At 44.8% G+C, this 20,891-nt stretch overlaps 4 protein-coding genes and 1 long non-coding RNA gene across 9 annotated transcripts in view; 3 read left to right on the top strand and 2 right to left on the bottom strand.

Moving 5' to 3' along the window:
- The first annotated feature begins 2,511 nt into the window (after positions 1-2,511).
- On the top strand, positions 2,512-3,188 carry LOC125940975 (uncharacterized). Of its 2 annotated transcripts, XR_007464128.1 has the most exons (3): positions 2,512-2,774; positions 2,896-3,016; positions 3,139-3,188. It is a non-coding gene; the product is annotated as an uncharacterized LOC125940975 (long non-coding RNA). The 2 variants fall into 2 exon arrangements; XR_007464127.1 differs by lacking the exon at positions 2,512-2,774 and having other exon boundaries at positions 2,781-3,016.
- A 135-nt stretch (positions 3,189-3,323) lies between these two features.
- Positions 3,324-8,648, bottom strand: LOC119465989 (uncharacterized). Its single transcript, XM_037726472.2, has 3 exons — positions 8,127-8,648; positions 7,217-7,543; positions 3,324-5,540 (listed from the first exon to the last, which is right to left on the bottom strand). The coding sequence occupies exons 1-3, from the start codon at positions 8,506-8,508 to the stop codon at positions 3,637-3,639; spliced, it is 2,613 nt and encodes an 870-aa protein (XP_037582400.1). The 5' UTR covers positions 8,509-8,648; the 3' UTR covers positions 3,324-3,636.
- A 79-nt stretch (positions 8,649-8,727) lies between these two features.
- Positions 8,728-13,595, top strand: LOC119466118 (uncharacterized). Of its 3 annotated transcripts, none has more exons than XM_037726606.2 (9): positions 8,728-8,847; positions 8,909-9,024; positions 9,874-9,970; positions 10,353-10,477; positions 10,555-10,638; positions 11,093-11,164; positions 11,249-11,341; positions 11,439-11,510; positions 11,595-13,595. In XM_037726606.2, exons 3-9 carry the CDS (start codon positions 9,891-9,893, stop codon positions 12,764-12,766), a joined length of 1,698 nt encoding a protein of 565 aa, XP_037582534.1. In that variant the 5' UTR covers positions 8,728-8,847; positions 8,909-9,024; positions 9,874-9,890; the 3' UTR covers positions 12,767-13,595. The 3 variants fall into 3 exon arrangements, with proteins under 3 accessions (XP_037582534.1, XP_037582533.1, XP_037582532.1); XM_037726605.2 differs by having other exon boundaries at positions 8,756-9,024; positions 11,595-11,929; positions 12,074-13,594; XM_037726604.2 differs by having other exon boundaries at positions 8,756-9,024.
- A 294-nt stretch (positions 13,596-13,889) lies between these two features.
- Positions 13,890-16,911, bottom strand: LOC119431450 (uncharacterized). The gene is made up of 3 exons (XM_037698938.2): positions 16,474-16,911; positions 15,182-15,745; positions 13,890-14,986 (listed from the first exon to the last, which is right to left on the bottom strand). The coding sequence occupies exons 1-3, from the start codon at positions 16,801-16,803 to the stop codon at positions 14,468-14,470; spliced, it is 1,413 nt and encodes a 470-aa protein (XP_037554866.1). The 5' UTR covers positions 16,804-16,911; the 3' UTR covers positions 13,890-14,467.
- A 419-nt stretch (positions 16,912-17,330) lies between these two features.
- Positions 17,331-20,891, top strand: part of LOC119466089 (homeobox-containing protein 1) — a 36,847-nt gene continuing 33,286 nt past the window's right edge. Inside the window, exon 1 of one of the 2 annotated variants that reach the window (XM_037726581.2) lies at positions 17,331-18,134. In XM_037726581.2, coding sequence (XP_037582509.1) covers positions 17,672-18,134 — 463 coding nt within the window. In that variant the 5' untranslated portion in view covers positions 17,331-17,671. The remainder of the gene's footprint in view (positions 18,135-20,891) is intronic. The other variant, XM_037726582.2, reaches the window with a different exon arrangement.

Genomic DNA, 20,891 nt, shown 5'->3' with positions numbered 1-20,891 from the left:
TATTAAAACACTTCAGCCTGAAACACAAAGTTTTTTTCATTTATGACAAACAGTCTGGCATTTAAGGTTCTGCACGAAAGAAGCCATTGTAGTTCTTGGTCTCAAGGAAAGAAATTAAAGGATTCATCCATTTGGCTGCTAGCTACAGGCCTGTTGCGCTTATTACCTGTCTGTGCAAAGTCATTGGGAAAATTGGAAATTGTCATCTCCTACACTTGCTTTAAAGCCACAAGCTACTCGATTCGTATTAATGCGGGAGGGCAGGTCGAAAGTGCATTTGTGTTGGGAGTTCATGTCTGCGCTTGCTTATTAAATCATTTGGCATCCCGAGCCACCTCGGTTTGCATTATATCCGGTACTGGTCTGCACTCTACCCGTGACGGCAATTGTCTAAGACAGCATCTGACACACCACACACTCTGTGGGACATAACTAGTAGCCCATGTTGTATAATCAGCAAGGCAGTTGCAATCAGAAGCCAAAAATTGTGTGGAAGAGCCAAAGAAAGCTTCCCTTTAAAAATTCTGCTGACAGCTTTTTAAATCTGGAATGTCACTTACTTGACAGCCACACCACAATAAATGACACATCAACACCAATGCAATTGCAAGTCAGGCATGTGGTATGTTTTGGCATTTGCCTATTCTGGGCTTTCTTGAAAACAGTCAAATGAAAGGCTGTGTGAAAGTGTTATAAACTACTCCAGTGCAGATAAAAAAAAAACTATTATCTGCTCATTGGAGAAACACATACTAATTCCTTCTGCGTATTGCTGCTAGCAATCTCAAGTTGGTGTTGCCACACTGACAGCTCCATTTTTCTTTAAAGACTTGCCGAATATTTGCTGGAACATGCTGCATATTGTTGCATCTAAATATTTGGAAGTGCAAAGGTGCAGCGCATTTTAAGCTACTCACTACTCACCTTGCTCCGTTGTAGTATTCATCACAGTAACGTACATTCTTTAATTTGTCCTAATGCAAAGCTTTGCATGGTACAGGTGCAAATGCGTGTCGTTTGAAAGCAAAGCTATTACTGATCTTAATACCTTCTTGCCTTACTTTAAATTACACTTCTGGTCATTTCTTTCCTTCTGCGAAGAGTCGGTACTAACACATACCAGGGCATTTGTGTGCAGATATTCAGGTATGTATTGGCAAAAGTAAATGGGTTTTGAATTAAAAAACGAAATTCTCGCACCAATGACTGACCTCTAGAACATTCAACGTCTTGTATCATGGTCTGTAAAATAAACCTGGTTTCCACTCCTTACCACAGAAAGTGTTCTTGTTTTGTAGCTATGAAACTTTTTCAACATTTCTTTTGCTCGTACTGTTTCATATTTTGTGGCAGCTCACCGAAATGCACTGATGTTTTAAAGTAGCTTTAAAAATTACTTTTTTTTACACCTACCATTTTAAGGTTTTGCAAAATTGCAGGCCTGTGAAACTAAATGACACTTAGTATGTGCAGTGATGCCATCTTTGTTCAGTGCAAAGTGTGGTTTTGTGTGGTGAAATGACCTCACTTGGTGTTATTGTTCCTTAATTGAGGTTTGTGGATATTAGCAATGTAGATAAGAAGCACAATCTCACTGGTTGTTACCATGTTGTTTAGCGTAGCTTTCTTGTACAGTAGACAGCGATAACAGTAGGCAATCACTATTGGTAGACTATGTTTATTATAGTTACTAGCATTAAGACATTGGTGTTCTTGTAGCATGATGACAATCTGCTGAGGTGGTCCAGGGCAGCCAATGATGGAATGTGCACCTGTAAGATCATTGCAAAGTGCAGCATCATGGTTGTGGATTGACTGAGAAATTTTTCTCATGCACACATGCTGCAAGAAAATGCCTCTTGCAATCTTTGGTGCTAATTTTAGTTTGGATGCAAAGCAAGCAAACTGCATCTCAAGTTTCCAACCATATCATTATCACATTTCTTTTGCCCTGGTATCTCCACATTCAAACAGTAGGCGAATTGACGAATGAAAACACTCAGGCTGTGCAGTGACAGCCAGAAGTCTGCAATACATCCACATTACGTACATGTACAGTGGACTCTCTGTTACGGTGAAATTAAAGGAGCAACAAAGCTGCACAGTTTTGTTGTGTGCACCTGCAGAAGTTAACACAAACTAGTCTTACAGGAAGAAGGTAATACACAGCCTATAATTGCTTATTGATAACTGTAATGTGCACACTCAGTGCGACCTAATTCAGTTGTCAGGATAAAACACTTTCCAAACTTGCTCAAAATACTTCAGAGGACTTGTACAGACAATACAGTAAACTGCTATTGTGTGTTATTGGTGATGCCTCAGAATCAGCACACTTGCTGTCATCATCAGCAGCAGCACCTTGTAGTAGTGCCTCAAGGAATTCAGCAGTTGCTTTCTCCACTGTTCCAACAAGTTCACTCTTGCTTACCCTTAAATGTTACATTTTTCGGAACTCTTAAAAGCACACAGGGGCCATTCGGACAACTGTAATCACTTCATGTTCCCACTGTGTAGAGCTTTTTGTTCATGTTGGTTAAGTTTGGTCTAATGAAAAACAAGTGCAAGCCATCAAAGCCAGCTTGCATTCAGTGTCTTGTTTGTATTGTGTAAGGAGTATGGCTAACCAGATCCATTCAGCTTAGTAGAAGCCCAATGCACATCTACCAGCAGCATGCCCCATCCAATTGGGCATCACGTCTGCATGTAATGTTAATTTACACTGTACACAGACACACACACACTTACAAGCAGCACGTGTGACCAGCTCAGAGGTGCCTCTCGCGCCCTAACGCACACACCATCCAAGTGGGCATCACGTCTGCATGTAATGTTAATTTACACTGTACACAGACACACACACACTTACAAGCAGCACGTGTGACCAGCTCAGAGGTGCCTCTCGCGCTCTAACGCACACACCATCCAATTGGGCATCACGTCTGCATGTAATGTTAATTTACACTGTACACAGACACACACACACTTACAAGCAGCACGTGTGACCAGCTCAGAGGTGCCTCTCGCGCTCTAACGCACACACCATCCAATTGGGCATCACGTCTGCATGTAATGTTAATTTACTACTGTACACAGACACACACACACTTACAAGCAGCACGTGTGACCAGCTCAGAGGCGCCTCTCGCGCTCTAACGCACACACCATCCGATTGGGCATCACGTCTGCATGTAATGTTAATTTACACTGTACACAGACACACACACACTTACAAGCAGCACGTGTGACCAGCTCAGAGGTGCCTCTCGCGCTCTAACGCACACACCATCCGATTGGACATCATGTCTGCGTGTAATGTCTATTTACACTGTACACACATACTTGCACAAGCAGCACATGTGACAAACTCAGAGATAGTACCTTTCACGCTCTAACTGACCACCATCCAATCCACAGTCGCACTGCTGCACATAATATAGTGCATCCATTTGCAACACACTGCACACAACTAGCCTAGAAACGCTTCTCATGCCACACTGATAATACTTAACTATGCCATAGTGCAGGCAAAGCATGCCTTGCTTATGACAACCGTACTCTGCCTGTCTAAACAAAAACAGCCTTTTCCCTAGCTTTCTGCAAAACAACTAAGCTACTACCACACTACTACTAAGCTTACTTTGCTGGCCTGCAGTAATGATGGTCATTCCCAGTATGAATAAATAAGGTTTTGCTGTTCATTTCCCCACCTAAAAGATCCCGCTTTATTGCTTCTTGCTCCAGCATAGTTGGCCGATGACCTAGTGCCATTTTAGATTTGCTCTTTTTGGGTGCTGCATACCTCCGCTGTTTCTGAAGGTTTTTGTTTGCAGGCACCAATCTAAGCTTTCCTGCAGGCTCTCTCACGTCTGCAAGCTTATGCTTTTTAACTAACTTTGTTAAGTCATGTTCTATAGAATCCATTTTCTCGCAACTTGTTTCAGGAAGGTTTTTCAATATCTGTTGAAAAGCAGCCTCAGCTTGCACTTTGAACTTTTCAATTCTTTTTTCTGTTTTTTCTTCTTTCAAACATTGCTTTGTGCTCTGCATGATACCTTGAGCACTGGCCATTAAGCAGCTGGGATCATCAATGACACAAAAGCTTTGACTACCATTATCAAAAGAGACACTAGAGCAACTGGTTTCATGGCTCGGCAACTTGCTTGACTGCAGCACCATCAAAGCAACAGCATGAATGTGCTTGCACATGTGCACATATGTTACGTGGTCAAGACACGTACATGTGTATATGTTATGGCAAGCCTCGCAGTGCTTGCAATGGAGCTCACAACCTGTGCAAGTCCTGCCAGTCTTTTTCACGATGTGATGAAAGTTAACTATGCTCTGAGATTTTACCTGCCATACGCCATCTCCCACTCTGTCAATATCGGATGTCTGAATATCAATGCCTGCTTTGTGCTTTTTAAAGATAGCAGATTTGCGATGGTCAACTTTGCCTTTTATAAGTGCAACAGCCCTGTTGAAAAGTTTGTCAGCTGTCAAGGTAAAAAGTACATAGATTAGCTTGTCCAGCCGCACATTTACTTGGCCACCAAAGTAGGAGTACTTCAGAGTCTTGTGCATTGATTCAATGTGATTGTTTGTTGTTAAGCCTACCTGCTTTCTATAGCAATAGGCCCACTGAAGTACTCTCTTAGCATAAGTTTTCTCAAAGTATTTAGTAAAGCTTTCCAGATCCTCTAGATCTTTGGAAGCAAGGTTATTCTGTGTGTGCAACTTGGAAGGTAGGTTAAGAAATTCTTTTACTTTCTTATCTATTTCTGTTTCATCTGCATTGATTAGTGCGTGCAAGGTTTCTCTTGTGACATTCCTGTACTTGATGCTACTAATCATATTGAGGTGTGCGTTCCAGCTGCGCATCACATGCCAGATACACAACCACCGATTCTTCAAGGGACCCATCACTTGCTCCCATGTGTTGCCATAAACAGGGGCATCATCGGACATGAATGCTTTACACTCTATCACGCCTACCTTTCCCTTAATGGCCTCAAAAAACCTCACCATCGTTTCAGTGTTAACTCTCTTAGAAATCAAGTAGGCACATGGAATACCACAGCCATCTTCCGAGATGGTTAGCAGTGTTGTCAGCTGAAACTTGTACCTATTTGTGCCATGCGTAGAGTCAATACACAATTTCTCTATTCCTAGCTTACAAAGTAGTTCTCTCTGTGGGAAGGTCATCAAGGCAAGCTCAAAGTTGCCTTCAGAACTGCTCGGATCACCCTCTTTCCTGTAATACAAAAGAGGCGAGTCACTGCCTGCCTTACTTGGCTCATTTTCTGGGCTCATCAGCTCATTTCCTGTGTTTAAATCCTTCTCTTCCATTTCTTTAACCCATAACTCCACACTCGTAAAATCATCAGGATGTCGCCGCTCTGCTTTGTCAATATTATACTTATCGCGGATGTTCCGAAGGTCCTCTCTTGTGACAAGTTTCATCCGACTGCTAGCTGCACTTGTGCCTGCCTTGATTTTTTGCAAAATGGTCTTCGGTGGCACTCCTTCTGCTAGTCTACCTGAAAATTGTAAAGAGCAACTCATCAGCAACCAAGGAGGCTGCACATCTCTATTTTTTAATTTACGCAGACATCCCACTCTCTTTTTACTACACCTGGGAGGGCATGGCAGGAGCTGCACCTTACACTATGCCCACTGCTGGTGGGCATAGTTTAAGGTGCACCCACTGCTATGCCCACATCAATAGGTCCAGACAGATGGACTCATCATTAATACCGGGGACTCAGCTAGACTCTTAACAGCAGGGACTTCCAATTATTAAAAAAAAAAACGGTTTCTCTCCCTCTCTACTGTATTTGCTTGTTGCTCTGCAGCAGAATATCTAGACTACTTTTTTGCCTAATAACTTGGTAATTCAGGCTGCTGACCTCTAGAATACGAGCTCTGAACATGTACTTTGTTGTTAAAATGCCTTTGCTGGCAGATTTGATGTAGCTTGAACAGGGCTGTCTTTGCAAAAACCAAAGAATAGTATCAACACATGCCTTAACCACGGTGCTATTTAGACAAATTACATGTCATATGGGAACAGACAGAAGGCTTGTTAAATTAGTGTCATAATCTAAACATCCATATACTGTGTGTCTCAGCTAACACTAACCAAGCTGTTCAATGAAAATTTTTTAAATAAAGCACGATTTTAAGACCTACGGTGTTCGGTCATCAGACCTCCGACTTAACATTGTGAATAATATAATTGTATCTTTCACAGTGTTCTGAAATACCTTTTGTCCGTTGAATAGTTTGGCTAACATTAAAATGATCTCTGTTTTCAACCTGAAGTGCATGCATATTCAGTTTTTCGATATCTGACAGACTAACAAATAAGTGTTTATTTTATAACAGTAATAAAAAGAAAGTATGTCCACTACCATGTTGAAGGTATTGGCTAGTTGCCCAAATGGCATCGCACATGGTCTTTTTTAACGCAATATAGACAGAGCCAGAAAGAGCACGCAGCGTAGTGCTTCTGTGATTGGCAGAGATAAGACATTTTGAAAAGTTATTTGCTGCAGGGTTTTTGTAAAGCCATTAAGTAAGGTTGTGCAAATAATTTGAATTTTGAAAATGAATCGAATGGCTCAGTCTACAGGGAGACGGATAAGTATGGCGACTCTTTCGAAGGATTCTGCGACACCAGTAGGTGAGAAAAGGGATGAAGCAATAATTCACACATTAAAAAAGGACGCCTTGCCTTTAGGCAGCCTACAAATTTACTTTCTCGATTTAGTCCATTTATTTTATGGGCAATTTCACCATGTTTGCATCCATTTAAAACACTATCCAAGCTATAGTACATATTACAAACTTATTCTGGTGATATATGCTGTTCTCTTGTTTCATTACTATAAATGAAATAGTCTACACCGGATATCACCTTTCATTTGTTTCTCATTTATAAGCCTCTCTAGTTAACTAGACATCCAGTTTTAAATAGCATCCGAGTGTAAATAGCCTTTATTTTATTTTTTTTACTGAAAGAACACAACCACATTTCAGTTCAGAAACAGCTTCCCTTACTAGGGTCTGTTCTTGTACATGTAGCTAAATACTAAATGCTAGCAGCATGTTAATGCAATGCATTTAAAAAACAATACTGATCTGTCATGGAGAATGCAGCAGTTATATTCTGACCTTGTGACACTGGAAATGAATGGCATGCATGAAGTCTTACCTGCAATTACTTTTTTTTCAGCCACAGAGAGCCTCTGATGAGCTATCTCATTCAGGTGTCCATAGTGGTTCTTCTGAAATACTACAAAGACTTTGTTATCCCTTTCTGTAACCTCAAGCATTGCAAAGCAATGTATGCCTGTTTTGGTGCTGCCTTGCACTTTAACCTGACGTTCGCGCAGCTTTGTAGGGAGTTCTATATATGTCCCGGAACGGTGACAATTTAGATATCGCCTGAACACTCCTGGCGAATTTTCTTTTCTTCCAGTAGAAGCAACAAAATGGCTGCAAGTCTCGCTCTCCACATTATCTTTCCAAGACAGGAAATCTGAAATAAAGGCAGTAGAAACATCAACACATGTATCTTGTAATTACATTCCACTGATTCGTTACAGAGGGTAAAAATTAAAACCTACGTCCCAAGGACTCTGATCCAAGCATCAAACAAGCAGGTTGCAGTAATTGCAGCAACTTTGATGGTATAACATGTATGGGTTATATTGCTAAAAGTTGTATTATGCACAACAGATGTCACGTTTTTTTTTCTATAAAAAACTTCCTTTATAAAATGTAGAGCGTAGCATGTTGTGGTTACAAAACTCTTGCTAGTACCTTTCTAGTACATTTACAGTGTTTGGCAGCAAACACGTGGCCATAACACACACACTTTCTGGATGGTTAACTGTTTAAGTCTGGCGACGTCTACGTAAAATTCTGTACGCACGTTTTTTTTTTTTTTTTTGTGTGTGTGTGTGACAAGTTACACGGAACTACGTGCACACCGAATACTGGCACACGCTCGAGTCATTTCAGAAATAGCACATTGTGTCAAACAGGTTGGTGTACGGGCGAAAGGACCACATGTCAAACGTTATGCCTTATGGAAAGTATAATCGAGCGAGGTTTCTTACCTGCATACGTGTCAAACGTCAATGTCTCCACTTCCACTTCGAAGTTATGCTCACTCTCGTGGTGTTGCCGCAAGGCACGAAGCGTTGCAAAAATCTTGGGACACAAATCGCATGCGAGGGTTCGTTTCTTACTGGGTATATTTGCCTCCTCCTGTACGAAATTCTGCAAAGCTGCTACTCCGTGAAGATTTCTTATGTGCTTTTTTAAATTACTACGATTAGAAAAAGTCTTGTCGCAAAATTTGCAAGAATGCATCACGACGCGCGAAGTAGACAAAGCGGTCCCAGGCGTAGCGTTTCCACAGGTGATCATCTCAGTGCGCAAGGCAAGAGCGACAGCGGCGCACGTGGGCGACAGCATGCGCAGCTCTAGGTACAGCATACCCTAGGGAGGCATTGCCTACGGCGGCGGCTTTATTTTCCCTGCTCCTTGAAGCGGAGAATTCCCTGGAAAATGGCGTTTCGACGATACTTTCAACCGACCAATGAAAACGAGGATCAGTCTCCTGTGGATACCTCCTCCGGACCGGAAGGGCTCAGGCCGGCGCGGCGAGCTTTGCGCTTCCGGCCGCCATATCCTTGGGGGAATGCTTTCGTTTCGTGGTGCTTTGAAGTGCAGCAGCAGGCATTGCAATCTGAAGGACCTCGGCAATCATTTTAATCATGGTTAATTGCGCTGTGTTCGGATGCAACAACGAGTCGCGGCGGAAAACTGACTCTGGTGAGAACACGAAGAAGCTTAGTTTTTTTTCTGTGCCGAATGTTGTTCGTTGGCAATGCAGCCAGACCTTAGAGATCTCAACGAAGCGTCGAGCGGAATGGTTTCGTCGCCTCTACCGGGGTGACATTAATACAGACGCTACCCACTACAAAGTCTGCAGCGAGCACTTCGTTTCTGGTGAGTGCATATTTGTCGTTCTGCTACAAATTACGCAGCGCGAATTTGAAGGGTAGGGCTTGCACGTGATCGATGCTAGTAATGCTGTAGCGTATGTGGTTAGCATAACGTTTGAAGGCTTGCTTTAGGTAGTGAACTGTAGTAAAAGACAACACGGTGGTTGCTACTCTGCCGCCTTCTCCTGTTCCCTTTCACTCAAACTGAGTTGCACTAAATGCCAAGACACCCGCCGTGGTGGCTTAGCGGCTAGAGCGTTGCGCAGCTAAGCGCGATTTCGCGGTACGAAATCCCGGCCACGCCAGCCGCATTTTGATGGGATGGGGTGAACCGCAAAAACGCCCGTGTACCGTGTATTGGGTGCACGTTAAAGAACCCCAGGTGGTCAGAATCATTCCGGAGTCCCCCGCTGCGACGTGCCTCGAAGTGGTTCAGAAGTACTGTAGATTGGGCAAGTTGGTGCATCGTATTCTGTCACCTGTTCCCTTTTTTCCTTCATACTCAAACTGAGTTGCGCTAAAGCAAGAACTCGAAGTGGTCTTGGCATGTAAAACCCCAGAAATTAACTAATGCTATGACATCATGCCTGTTCGTGTTTATGATGCTGGCGTAATTGTTCCGGAAACGAGCGAAGCCTGTCGTACTGCTGATTCTGCTGTTTGAAGTTATTTTGCCCGAGAGCCCTTAGCACACTGCGTGATTTTTGTGTAAAAGCTGGTTGTCGTGCAGTTGTGGCCTCAAGTAATGGCTAGACTTCTTGCTACTGCAACCAGTGGCTATTCTTGTTAGAAATGCGTCAGTTTTCAAGGAACTTGTTTTGTTGTGCAAACGCAGTCTCGTTCATACTTGCAGGCAGGCCATCCTACTTAATGGATCTGACGAACCCGGACTGGGCGCCAAGCTTGCACCTAGGGTATGACACAAAGTCAACAACTCGATCTGAAGAAAGGTATGTATGTATGTGCTCTTTCTGGTAGCGCACAGCAAACCCAGACTTTAAAAATAGCTGAGACCTAAGAGGTGCTGGCGGACACTGTGTTGATACAGCAGCTATGTTTTATATTGCACTCCCGACTGCAGTTACGTAGTATAAGTTACATAGTCATCAAGTAATGCATTCCAATCAGTTACTTCCAAGTTAGCATTATTTTGAGAATAGTTGTGTCTGCAGAGAGTAGGCGGGTTTCAGTTTCCAAGAGAATACAAATTTGTGAGAACTGGTGCCAGCACTGTGACAAATAGCAAGCAGTTGTAGAGGTAGAATCATCAATGCAAGTAGTGGTAATGAGTACAACGTAGACATTTTTACAGAGAGGTACATTTTATTTCAGGCACCAGCGACGTTGCAAGAGGGCTGCGACTCCAAAGGTGGTCCAAAAGGCCGATAGCAGAGTGCTGCGACCCTTGACTACAATGTTGAATGCACAGCAGAGTGCTGTGAACAGTACTGTCACAAGTAAAATGGCTGATTCATACAAGGGGAATATTTCCTTTAATGACATTCAGCGTCTTAACATCTTTGTTTTTATGCAGGCACACCACTTGCAAGTCCCATTGCAGTACAAAATGACCAAGGCAATGAGTCACATATGTCTCATTGCACAATAAATGATTCAGGTCAGTGCCCTGTGTAAGCTGTTCATTTAGACTGGACATAACATTACAGCGTGCTTGTAATGGAATTATTATTGTTCCCTATGTTCTTTGAGTTTGCATGCAGTTAATTGTTGCATGATTAGTCTTTCTGTCAAGAACAACCTCACTGCAGGTGGCCCATCATCTACCCCATTTCTTGCATTTCTTTGAGTTTGCATGCAGTTTATGGTTGCATGATTAGTCTTTCTGTCAAGAACAACCTCACTGCAGGTGGCCCATCATCTACCCCATTTCTTGCAGTAAGCAGTGTCGCATATCCGACGGTCGCCCAGCATGACCTATTGGGTGCTTCTCTTTCTGGAGCTGTAGGCGCCTTATTGTGTGTATACAGGATATGTGCAGTTTTGATGCGCCCGAGTTGTTGCAGAAACAAGGTTGATGGTTGTGAAATGCCAATGATAACACTTTAATGCAGGCCCAACAATGCTGCAACAAGTACCAGCTGCAACTGTACCACAAGATGCTGATACTGCAGCTGACATATTTCGTGAGTGAACTTTGTTTGCACAGTTGCAAAGGGCCTGAGCACCTTAAGAACACAATTTAAATGACTGTTAATGCCTCACCGCAGACCCACCATCCATGCCATCACCTGAGGTAGGCAGGGCCCCAGTCTCAGCTGAAACTGGTTCTACTGCTGGAGCTGCAGTGGATGGCGCATCCTGTGAGTACTGCATTCATGCAATTGCAGCAAACCAGAGGTTTTCAGCACCATGCTGAGTACAAGTGTTACATTCTTGCATTATTTATTTATTTATCAGATGTGAAGTTCTCTGAGGCTGGTGTTCAAGCCACCACTTCGACGGCTGAAGCTTCAGTGAACACCACGTCATGTAAGTACAGTGGCACATATCTCATAGCAGCCTGCACCTGAATATGACACGCGTAGTAATGTATTGTCTGTATGTTTCTTTCAGTGCTAAAGGACGCTGAAACCCAAACAGATATCACAAGCAGTGCATTAAACAGCTTCGAAGGCGACAACCAGGCCCTACGTGCAGAGCTAAACGAAGTGAAGGGCTCTTTGCGTAGACTTCAGTTGTCTAAAGCTTCATTGGAGCAAGACGACAACCGTGTAAAATTTTACACTGGCCTACCAAGCTACACAGTTTTGATAGCGCTGTTCGCGCTTCTCGAGAGTGGTGTGTCGCACAGCGCAAACAATGTGCTTACTAAGTTCGAAGAGCTTGTGCTCACACTTGTGAGGCTGCGACTAGGAGTGCCCTTGCAGGACCTGGCGTATAGATTTGAGGTAAGTGGACTGGTGGAATTTGTATTGTTGCGAGCACTTATTTACAGTTGGCATCACGTATATGTTATAATACTCTCGTGGGCTAACATTTGGTGGCAAGATGGCCCTGTTTGCTTTATAATAGTGACTGGCTTTATCTTTCAGGTCAGCCAAGCCACAGCAACACGAGTAGTCAACCGGTGGATCGCGGCCATGCATGTACGACTAAAACAGCTGGTGGACTGGCCCAGTCGTGAACAATTGCAGCAGACCATGCCAATGGCCTTCAGAAAAGCATTTGGCACGAGTGTGGCAGTCATTATAGACTGCTTCGAGATATTCATTGAGCGCCCTTCGTCAATGCTCCCTAGGTCACAGACGTGGTCGCGGTATAAGCACCACAACACGGCAAAATATCTGATAGGAATAGCACCTCAGGGAGCAATCACTTTCATTTCCAAAGGGTGGGGAGGCAGGACAAGCGACAAGCTTATAACAGAGTCGAGTGGAATGTTGAACCACCTTCTCCCAGGTGACACGGTGCTCGCCGACAGAGGATTCACGATTGGTGATGCCGTAGGCATTCATCGTGCACGCCTTGAGGTTCCTGCATTCACAAGGGGCAAACCTCAGCTATCAGCCTGGGAGGTTGAAAAAACTAGGAAAATTGCGAATGTGCGCATCCACGTGGAACGTGTGATAGGTTTGCTGAGGCGAAAGTACAAAATTCTTTCAAGCACCATCCCTATTGATCTGCTAGCAGTGCAAAGCGAGGACACTCTAACACAACTTGACAAAATTGTTGCGGTGTGTGCTGCGCTGACAAATCTGAGCAAATCGGTTGTGCCTGTTGACTGATCTGGATGCGCCAAATCTAAATTTTACTTAAAGGGGTTGAGACACCAAATTTTGAGGGTATAAAAGGCCTGCTGCAGGCTTCCTCTGTATGAAAGGACACTCAACATGAAGTGTTCGACACAGCAAACGTGTTAAATATATTTTAATTTGCTTCCAAAGAGTGCCTAAATGCTCGTTCTCGCGATCGAGACCCATAGCTAGCGCGATTAACACCGACGTCACTGTGTTGGAAGCGTAACGTGTTTTAGTGACGTCATACCACATTAGAGCGACGTACGATGAGCGGTGACCCACAGCACGGGGCAAGCCTCGAGTCTAGAGTACAGTATAAGCTGCATCGGACGAAGACGCAGTTGGAATCGGAGCTGCCGCAGCTAGCGATGGCAACTGTCGGCGTGGGTTTGTTTGCTTGCGCTGGTACAAAACGTGTGTGCGAGAGCAGACGATGCAGCAGTGCGTGCGTCACAGCCTTGTGGGCCCACGTGACCAAGCTTCCTAGCCAGTGACGTCACTGTCCAACTCGGCGCCGAGAAACCGAAATTGGTGCACATAAATAATGCGATATTAAATTATTTACCGAGAATATATGATCCTTCCAGCGTGTATCATGCTTTATGGAGCAATAAGAAACGTTTGAAACAAACAACGCGCAAGCCACAAATTTGATGTCTCAACCACTTTAAATGAAGGGGCCCTGCCACACCTAAGGATCTGCCATGTACTGCAACGGAAACAACTGCTGGTGTAATGAAGCAGAGGCCGCCCCTGTGTATGTGCCAACTGAAGAGGAAGACGAAGTATTGTGCCGTGATCGTGAGTGAGCCCCGTGCTACGAAAAGCCCTTGCAGTGCCTACCTTTACGTAACGTTATTGCAACGTTATCGGCAACAATAAACCTCGTCGCACTGGAAATAAAGTTATTCTTTCCACCTAAATTTGTCTTGCACAAGTTCACTTTTCGTTCCTTGAAATCCGCTCCTACCCTAATCCACCATGTTTTGCCATGTGCATTACATGCCGAGCCCATTATGTCAAAGAACCCCAGCGACCCAACGTGTGCAGCACTCATGCTAGAGAAAACACTGCAATAGAAACAAAACTGCTGTGAATGAAAAATACCTGCTGTCATCCAAAGATTCCACATTTATTAGACTGCTCCTTCATAATGTACTTCGCTATGTAAAATTCAGTGATAAGGTGAACAGTTTGATGACTCTGTTCAGTTTCCCCTTGTATGCAGCAATATTTTGTAAGGCTAATTTCACAGAACAAGTTCACTAGGTCCTTTCATGTGTGCACTTACATTACCTATAACAGGACTACAAATATGCATATTTATCACTTTCGGGGTTTGCAACCCTTGCAGAACCAAGCCTTCGCTTTCGGAGGGCGCTTCAAGTTGGCACACTGAAAGTGAAACCATTTACCCTCACAGTCTGGGCCACTGCATTCTACCATGTCTCCAGACTCTGGACCACCGCAATAACAGAAATGCAGTGCTCCGTCATCAGAAGAGTCTTCAGGCCCATTTTTGTTCTCTGAAGATGTTGTCCAGGTCTTAAATAACAACTCTGGCAACAGGACTATCTTGAAAAAATCCCTACTCCTGTTCACGACCCCTTGACAAAATTCGGCATCCAGGAAGATTCTTTCAAGATGGCTATCTGCTGGTGTCCACACAAAAAAGTCGCAATAGCTGCGCTAGCAAACAAAAAGCTGCATTTGTATTTGCGTGTAGTAAGCATGTTGTCGTTTCAGCTTTAGTGTATTATCACTAGCAGCAACTTCTAAGCAGCCACTTTTCTGGGTCACAACGTCCTTTACACAAGCAGCTGAATATGGGCACTTAATTTCTAAAACGCCATCTTGGCAGCAGGCACAAGAAATCAGGCCATCTGGGCTTGCTGCCATGTGGGGCTCATGTGAACTAATATGCAATCCAGACTTGTTGCAAACAAACTCTTTGTGCTGGCTGGATGCTTCAGCAACGTATTGGTTCCTGGCAATGTCCTCCTTGCGCAGACCCCAATTAGTTGCAGGAGAAGAAAACTTGCTCTCCTCCGGGTAGCAGATCTTCTTAACCAGGCTCACAGATGGCTGAGTCAAGGTCGTTCGGCAAGCTGCGTGGGCTGTCGATGCTGTGACCCGGCCTGCTCTGAAGGCGAACCATGTTGGTGAGGCCGACTGACCTCTCGTTGCCGCTTCCACATCTTTACAGACCTGCATTTTCAATACAATGACTTTTCACACTAATTCAATGTACATGATCACAAAACTGCATTTAGCTAGCAGCAACCATGCAGGTTGGGCAATGTAAACACTGGTAGTTTCAAGCTTTTAGCAGTGCCTTGTCTGTCATGCAACATGTAGTTACTTTATATCAATAAAGCTATCCTTCAATGGAAATATAAATACCTTTGGCTCTACAACATACGCCTGGGCAAACATTTCGCACTCCTCCAGCATCGCATCCCTTGACAATGGCTTGTCTCTTGCCAAGTGTCCGAGAAGAGCAGTGGAGTGCTTCACTTGCACAGGAATGAACTCCTCGCAATAGTCCTTTTTCAGTGCCAACACTGCAGAATATTTGCCAGCCTTCTTAATTCTGTCGAGAAAGCCCTTCCATTCGCACTGTGAAGGCCTCTCAATAGTGGTGGCTGGTTTCTTTGAGGATGATGATCGATGTCCATCTAGCCGCCTTTTCTTGGTGGTAGCTGACGCAAAGTCGATGTGTGCAAGTGGCGCACAAGGCACAGTACTTGAGTATGGAGGCAGCCATGCATTTTCCTTATCAGTGCAAGCCTGACCATCACGAAAGTTTGAAGCTGCTTCTAAATAGAAGAGCAGTGCACCAATGTGTGAGCAGGCTTCGCCGAGACCCGCCATACACGTGCAGTGTGCAGCTTTGACCATTCCATCCTGCTTGACAAGAAGCCATGGCTCGAGTGGCTGAGTGGAAATTGCCTGGGAGTGATTTACCTGCAAATGGAGGAAGTGATCTATTTAGCTGCTGGTTCTATGCATGCTGAGAACACAGGTTGCCCCACTGCACAAAAAGCAAGGCGAGTTACTAAATCAGCAGTGAGTGAAACTAATGTAGGTGTATCCATGAGTGTAAATAAGCAAAACACCAGCGAGTGGTTTTTATGCTTGCACAATCGAATCGCAACTGCGCATACGTATGCAAAGCTCGCGGCCTCGTCGGTAGCGATAATTTGTAGAACGTAGTAAACGCTTGGGCAGGTGACGGGAATTTGTAAAAAAAAAAAAAAAAAAAAGGAAGGGGGGGGGGGGGGGAGAGGGGCTGGAGCAAGGTGAACCGCTGGAAGTAGCCGCTAAACAGCAAGTGTTTCTAAAGGTGCAGCATGGTGGTAGCTGACTTGTTGCGTACAAACGATTTTCTTTGGTATCGTTTTCGCTCCCTTAACTCCGGAAGGCACTGCGTTGCTGGACGCTGCGCTGCGCGAAAGCCTACTCCTGAAATTTTCATCTACTATCAAGGAGCAACGGTACATAAACGATGAAAAAAGTGCCGCTCGCTGGCAGTAACTTGAGAAAGTGCTACGATGTTTCGCTGCGCAGCGAAACATTCCGAACACGAATCACACTACTGTCACACACATTGGCAAGTATTACCCGTTAGCGTTACAATTCGACCCGGTAATACAAAGACCAACTAGCTGATGTAGCGTTTTAGATTGTCTTACCTTCGTGCGCACAATGACGTGCTCGCCGTGTCTTCTCAGCTGGGGTTCTTGAACAAAGCCGCTGGTCAAATAGTTGTGCGACTCCAGGGATTTTCTTGCTTTCAGCTGTTCGTGAGTTATGAAGCTTGTAGCGTGCACAAGGTAGTCCTTAATATCAGAAAGTTCTACCTTGGGTACGAGCGCGAGATCAAATGACGCCTCTTTGCCAGTAAGCATAAGTGGATCGACGCCACCGCAAAGCTCCACTTTCTCGACGTAGCGCACCTTCGCACCGGACTCTAAATTCTGCGCGTACGTGCTTAAGTGCATTAATGAGGGGCTGGCATTCATGCTTGCAAAGTTGCAAGAGATAGGCACTTTAGTGACTCCTCCTAAAGTAAAAAAAACACACACATCGTCAGCGCTTCAACAGCGGAGATAGGCTTTGTTGACACCGACTCCCCAAAAATATGGCGGTTTCATAGTGGCCAACGCAGCTTGTGCCCTTTCCGCTACAGCGCCCGCCAGACTGCTCTTCCGTGACGTCACGTGAAAACCCAATCTCGAAGGCTATAAAACATGAGACGCAATGTTGTAGCGCATGTTGTAACGGTTTTCTTTCCGAACAGTTACAAGCATGCAGTTATAATAACTGTTATGCTTTTATGTGTGGCATATTTCTAGGTGCTGCTGCTTCTTTTATTTTTTTTTCACACTATGCTGAATCTGGGTATCAATATATATCTTCACTTATTAAATAACTTTTTTTTTGTGCAGGCTTTTATTTGTTACGAGCAACGTTATTCTTAAAAGTGGTTTTTACAATAAAAGCTTTATGGTCTCCAACAGTTCTAATTACAGCCACTAGAGTGCGCAGTCAAGCAGGTGGCGCCCTCCTCCGGCGCACATGAGAAACATGTAACGTTTAAGTTAGGGTTAGTTGGTTGGTTTAGTTATCGTTAGCGTGCACCTTGCGCAACATGCCTTCGTTGGCACGTTACCGAGGCATGCCCCTGCGCACGAGAGACGCCGACTGCGGCGTGCGAACCGACGACTTCGCATCCCCACCCCGGAGGACCTAGTTAACCGGAGCGAAACCTCACCTAACCAGCACGGTTAGTAAGCTAACTATTAGCGGTCAACCGAATGCCTCTCTTAACGCCTGCAACAACCTTACAAAACCAATCTCCGGAGACCTTACCACGCCTCCGGGACGACGATGGTGCTCAAGTTTACGGTCGAACAGATCGACTTGGTTCGCCGCTTAAAAGACACCGGTATCACGATGAAAGAGATCGGCATCATATACTTCAAGTTGGAGCGGCTGGAGCGCACCATCCGCAGGGGCGCCGATCAACGCCGCTCGCCTCCTCAGCACTACGTCGGTGCTAACGGCGGTGGATTTACGGCACCGAACGGCATTGCGACGCCTCCGACGACCGTAGCGAGCGTGCCGACGCAGCCGCAGCCGCCGGCTCAGCAAGCGACGCCGAGGAACGAAGAGGACGAGTGCACGTCGAGCTCCGAGAGCTCGTCCACCGAGTCGCCGGCACACCAGCAACAACAGAATGGCTTTCAACAGCAGGACTGCGCTGTCGCTGCAGTTGCAGACGGGTGTCAGAGGTCGGCGACTGCACCCCCGGACGCTTCGCAGGGACACTCGAACGCTGTTGTGCCCCGAGGTGAGTTTCGCATGCCGCTTCATTGGGCACCCCCCCTGTACAGCATGGCCGCGCAGCTCGCAGTGCGTCCTAAACACTGATCAGCTGATTGGCGCCTTTGCGCTGCGCATACTCGGCGATTTCGTGACCCTTCGCAGAAGAAGCGAGACGAATATTTCGGGAGCTCGAACGATGAGCTTTCGAGAGCGGTTTTGCGTAGAAAAATACGCAGCGGCGAGCGGGCGCATTGGAGTGCATCGAAAGTAGATCAGCTGATGGGAAGCCTTCGCGGTGCGAGTTTGTACACTTTCGAACGCTTCGCGGAAGCGGAAGGTATTTGCACCGGGCTTCGAACTACGTCTGACGGCACGCTTTTAACGGGCTTTTTTCTTTTGACTGCGCTTCGATCTGTTGCTCAATGCGGCGCACGATCGCAACACTTTTTGCGGCTTCAGCGAGGCGAGTTGACCTCCCTCCCGCTAGGTCGCAGTTCCTCGGGCGCGTTGTTCTTACCGTGATTTCGGGGAATCATTTAGCCGGTTAACTCTTGCATCTTTCGTTGTTTATAAGTATTTTCGGCCGCGTTGTAACGGAGGTCGCGGTAGCGTGGAAGTCCTTGCGCAAGCAGTTTGTGATTGTTGCTTCTACCTGCGCTCTTCCGGCAGATGCCGTGCTCTCCACTTGCTTTTGCAGCGATGCGGGAATCAATTTTATTGGCTGAATTTACTTCTCGCGGGTCTAGCAGCCTGATGGCATGGAGATAGATGGCAGAGCTCTCACGTTACACCTGTTTCTGCTCATTCAATTGAGAGATTTAGTTTCATGCACAGCAGCTTATTGTTTGGGATAAGCTTGACATGTTTAGCTTTTTCTGAGAGTACATCTCATTTTGAAGAAGAAAAAGGCAATATTTTTTTTTTTTTTTTTTTACATCTCATACTCGAGTTTGTGAACCCTGAAAGGTCGCGAGTGACTGCTTACGGATGGTGGGTCTCGTCAATGCCATGAAAAACCCAAGCTGACATAAAAAAAAAGCACAAAATCAACCTCCTGCATGTGTGAATATATTTCGCACAGTGGCTTTGTGGTCTTAGCCTTTGGAGAGGTAGCAACTGTGAATGCACCTGTAGTCCCGATTGTCTGCGTCAACAGAGACTGCATTGTGTGAAACACACCGTTTCCACATTTTCATCCATGCTCTTCTTTCTTCTTACGTTCCTTTTATGTCTCCATATTACACTAGGTGCTTGCTCTTCCTTATGGCATTTTTATCCAGGTAGCATGTCTTTTATCACAGGTTGCGGCTACGTCAATGATACGGAGTACAATGTAGAAGGAAAAAGAGTCTGGTCTAATTTGTCCTGCGTGCTGCTTGAACATTTCGTAAATACCAAATCATTGATGCTACTGCTGTCAGCTACCTCTGCGGTTGCACCTACTCTGTCCCAACAGAGGATCGGCTGAAGGTGTATTGCGTCAATTCCGGCAGATTTTTAGTGACTCGTTTCTTAGGCCGTGCACAGTTCATTGCATCCGGTTGCACTGGTGTTTGCTGGAAAGCTGTCTTCAGCTCACGTTGTGCTGTGTCCCAAAATTGTGATTTCAGTCGCATTTACTTGGTACAAGTTAATGTGCTAGTTTGTTTGGCATGTCTAAGTAGCGGTATATGGCGTATAATGGAAACCAAAAGCATAAATTGCACCACGCGCATTCGTGGCTTCAGTTATTATGGCTTTTGTCCTTCATGCACTGTTGCTTCACAGTCGCATCTACTTTTGAGGTCACAGGAGTCGCGCTTTGGAGAAACAGCAGACGTGCTATTTGCCGTTTGCGACACAGCTGTGGAGGACAGTTGCCATGTTCTAAATGAATTGGCAGTCCTGTATACCATACACACCTGCTAACTTCGTGTCGTGACACGCCCAGTCCTTAGAGCTTATTTAGGATTGTCGTAATCACACCAGTAATTCCGAAGCATCACTGCGAGCCGGGCTAGTTCGAGTGAAATTTTGCTCTAAACAAATGGAGACAAAGAGAGATACACAAGGACGAGCACTTTCTAACAACAGTTTTATTTTTTTGTAAACATCAGACTTAAATACCATACAGATCTGTGCAAAACGTCTCAAGATTCCATCTAGGGAACACACAGCGATCACGTAAATTGTCTGGAAATTATAGAAACGAGGAAAGTAGCGACATCTCTTTATCTAACATAGCAATAAATGGGTGACTCACACAATGTTCTTTTTGCTGGGAAATATAAAACGCTTTCACGATTTTTCTCGATGTTTTATTGCAATGTTTGAAAAGAATGATTGTATTGTCAAAGCAGGATGTGCACGTACACTTGTTACAATGCAAGGCCAAATGTGTGCTGAGGCATCCTTTTAAACTAGGCATATGTTCGCTTAATCTTGTGTTAACACATCTGCCAGTATGTCTGATGTACACGTGTCCGCACGTCATAGGGATCCTATATACCAGATTCCTTACACATTCAACAAACTGATGCTTGTGCCTTATAGTACAGTCATTCTTAACATCATCCTTGCCTTCAAATTGTTGTTTTTAAAATTTGTGAAATTGTTAGTTCTTATTTTGTGAATATTTCCATTATGCCTGTGGTGTAGATCATTCCAGCTGAGAGCAGAGTTCCTATTCTCAGCGTGTCTGCAGAATGAATATCTGAATTGTTTTGGTAAATGCTCAACATCTTGAGTAATGAAGAAAATTTGTATTTTTTTACCTTTTTTGGGGGCTCTTCGATTTTCGTGA

This window comes from Dermacentor silvarum, chromosome 10 (assembly GCF_013339745.2).
Source record: "Dermacentor silvarum isolate Dsil-2018 chromosome 10, BIME_Dsil_1.4, whole genome shotgun sequence".
NCBI classification, from domain to species: domain Eukaryota; kingdom Metazoa; phylum Arthropoda; class Arachnida; order Ixodida; family Ixodidae; genus Dermacentor; species Dermacentor silvarum.
Note: the sequence above shows the minus strand (reverse complement) of the source record. Positions and strands in the feature narration are given on the sequence as shown.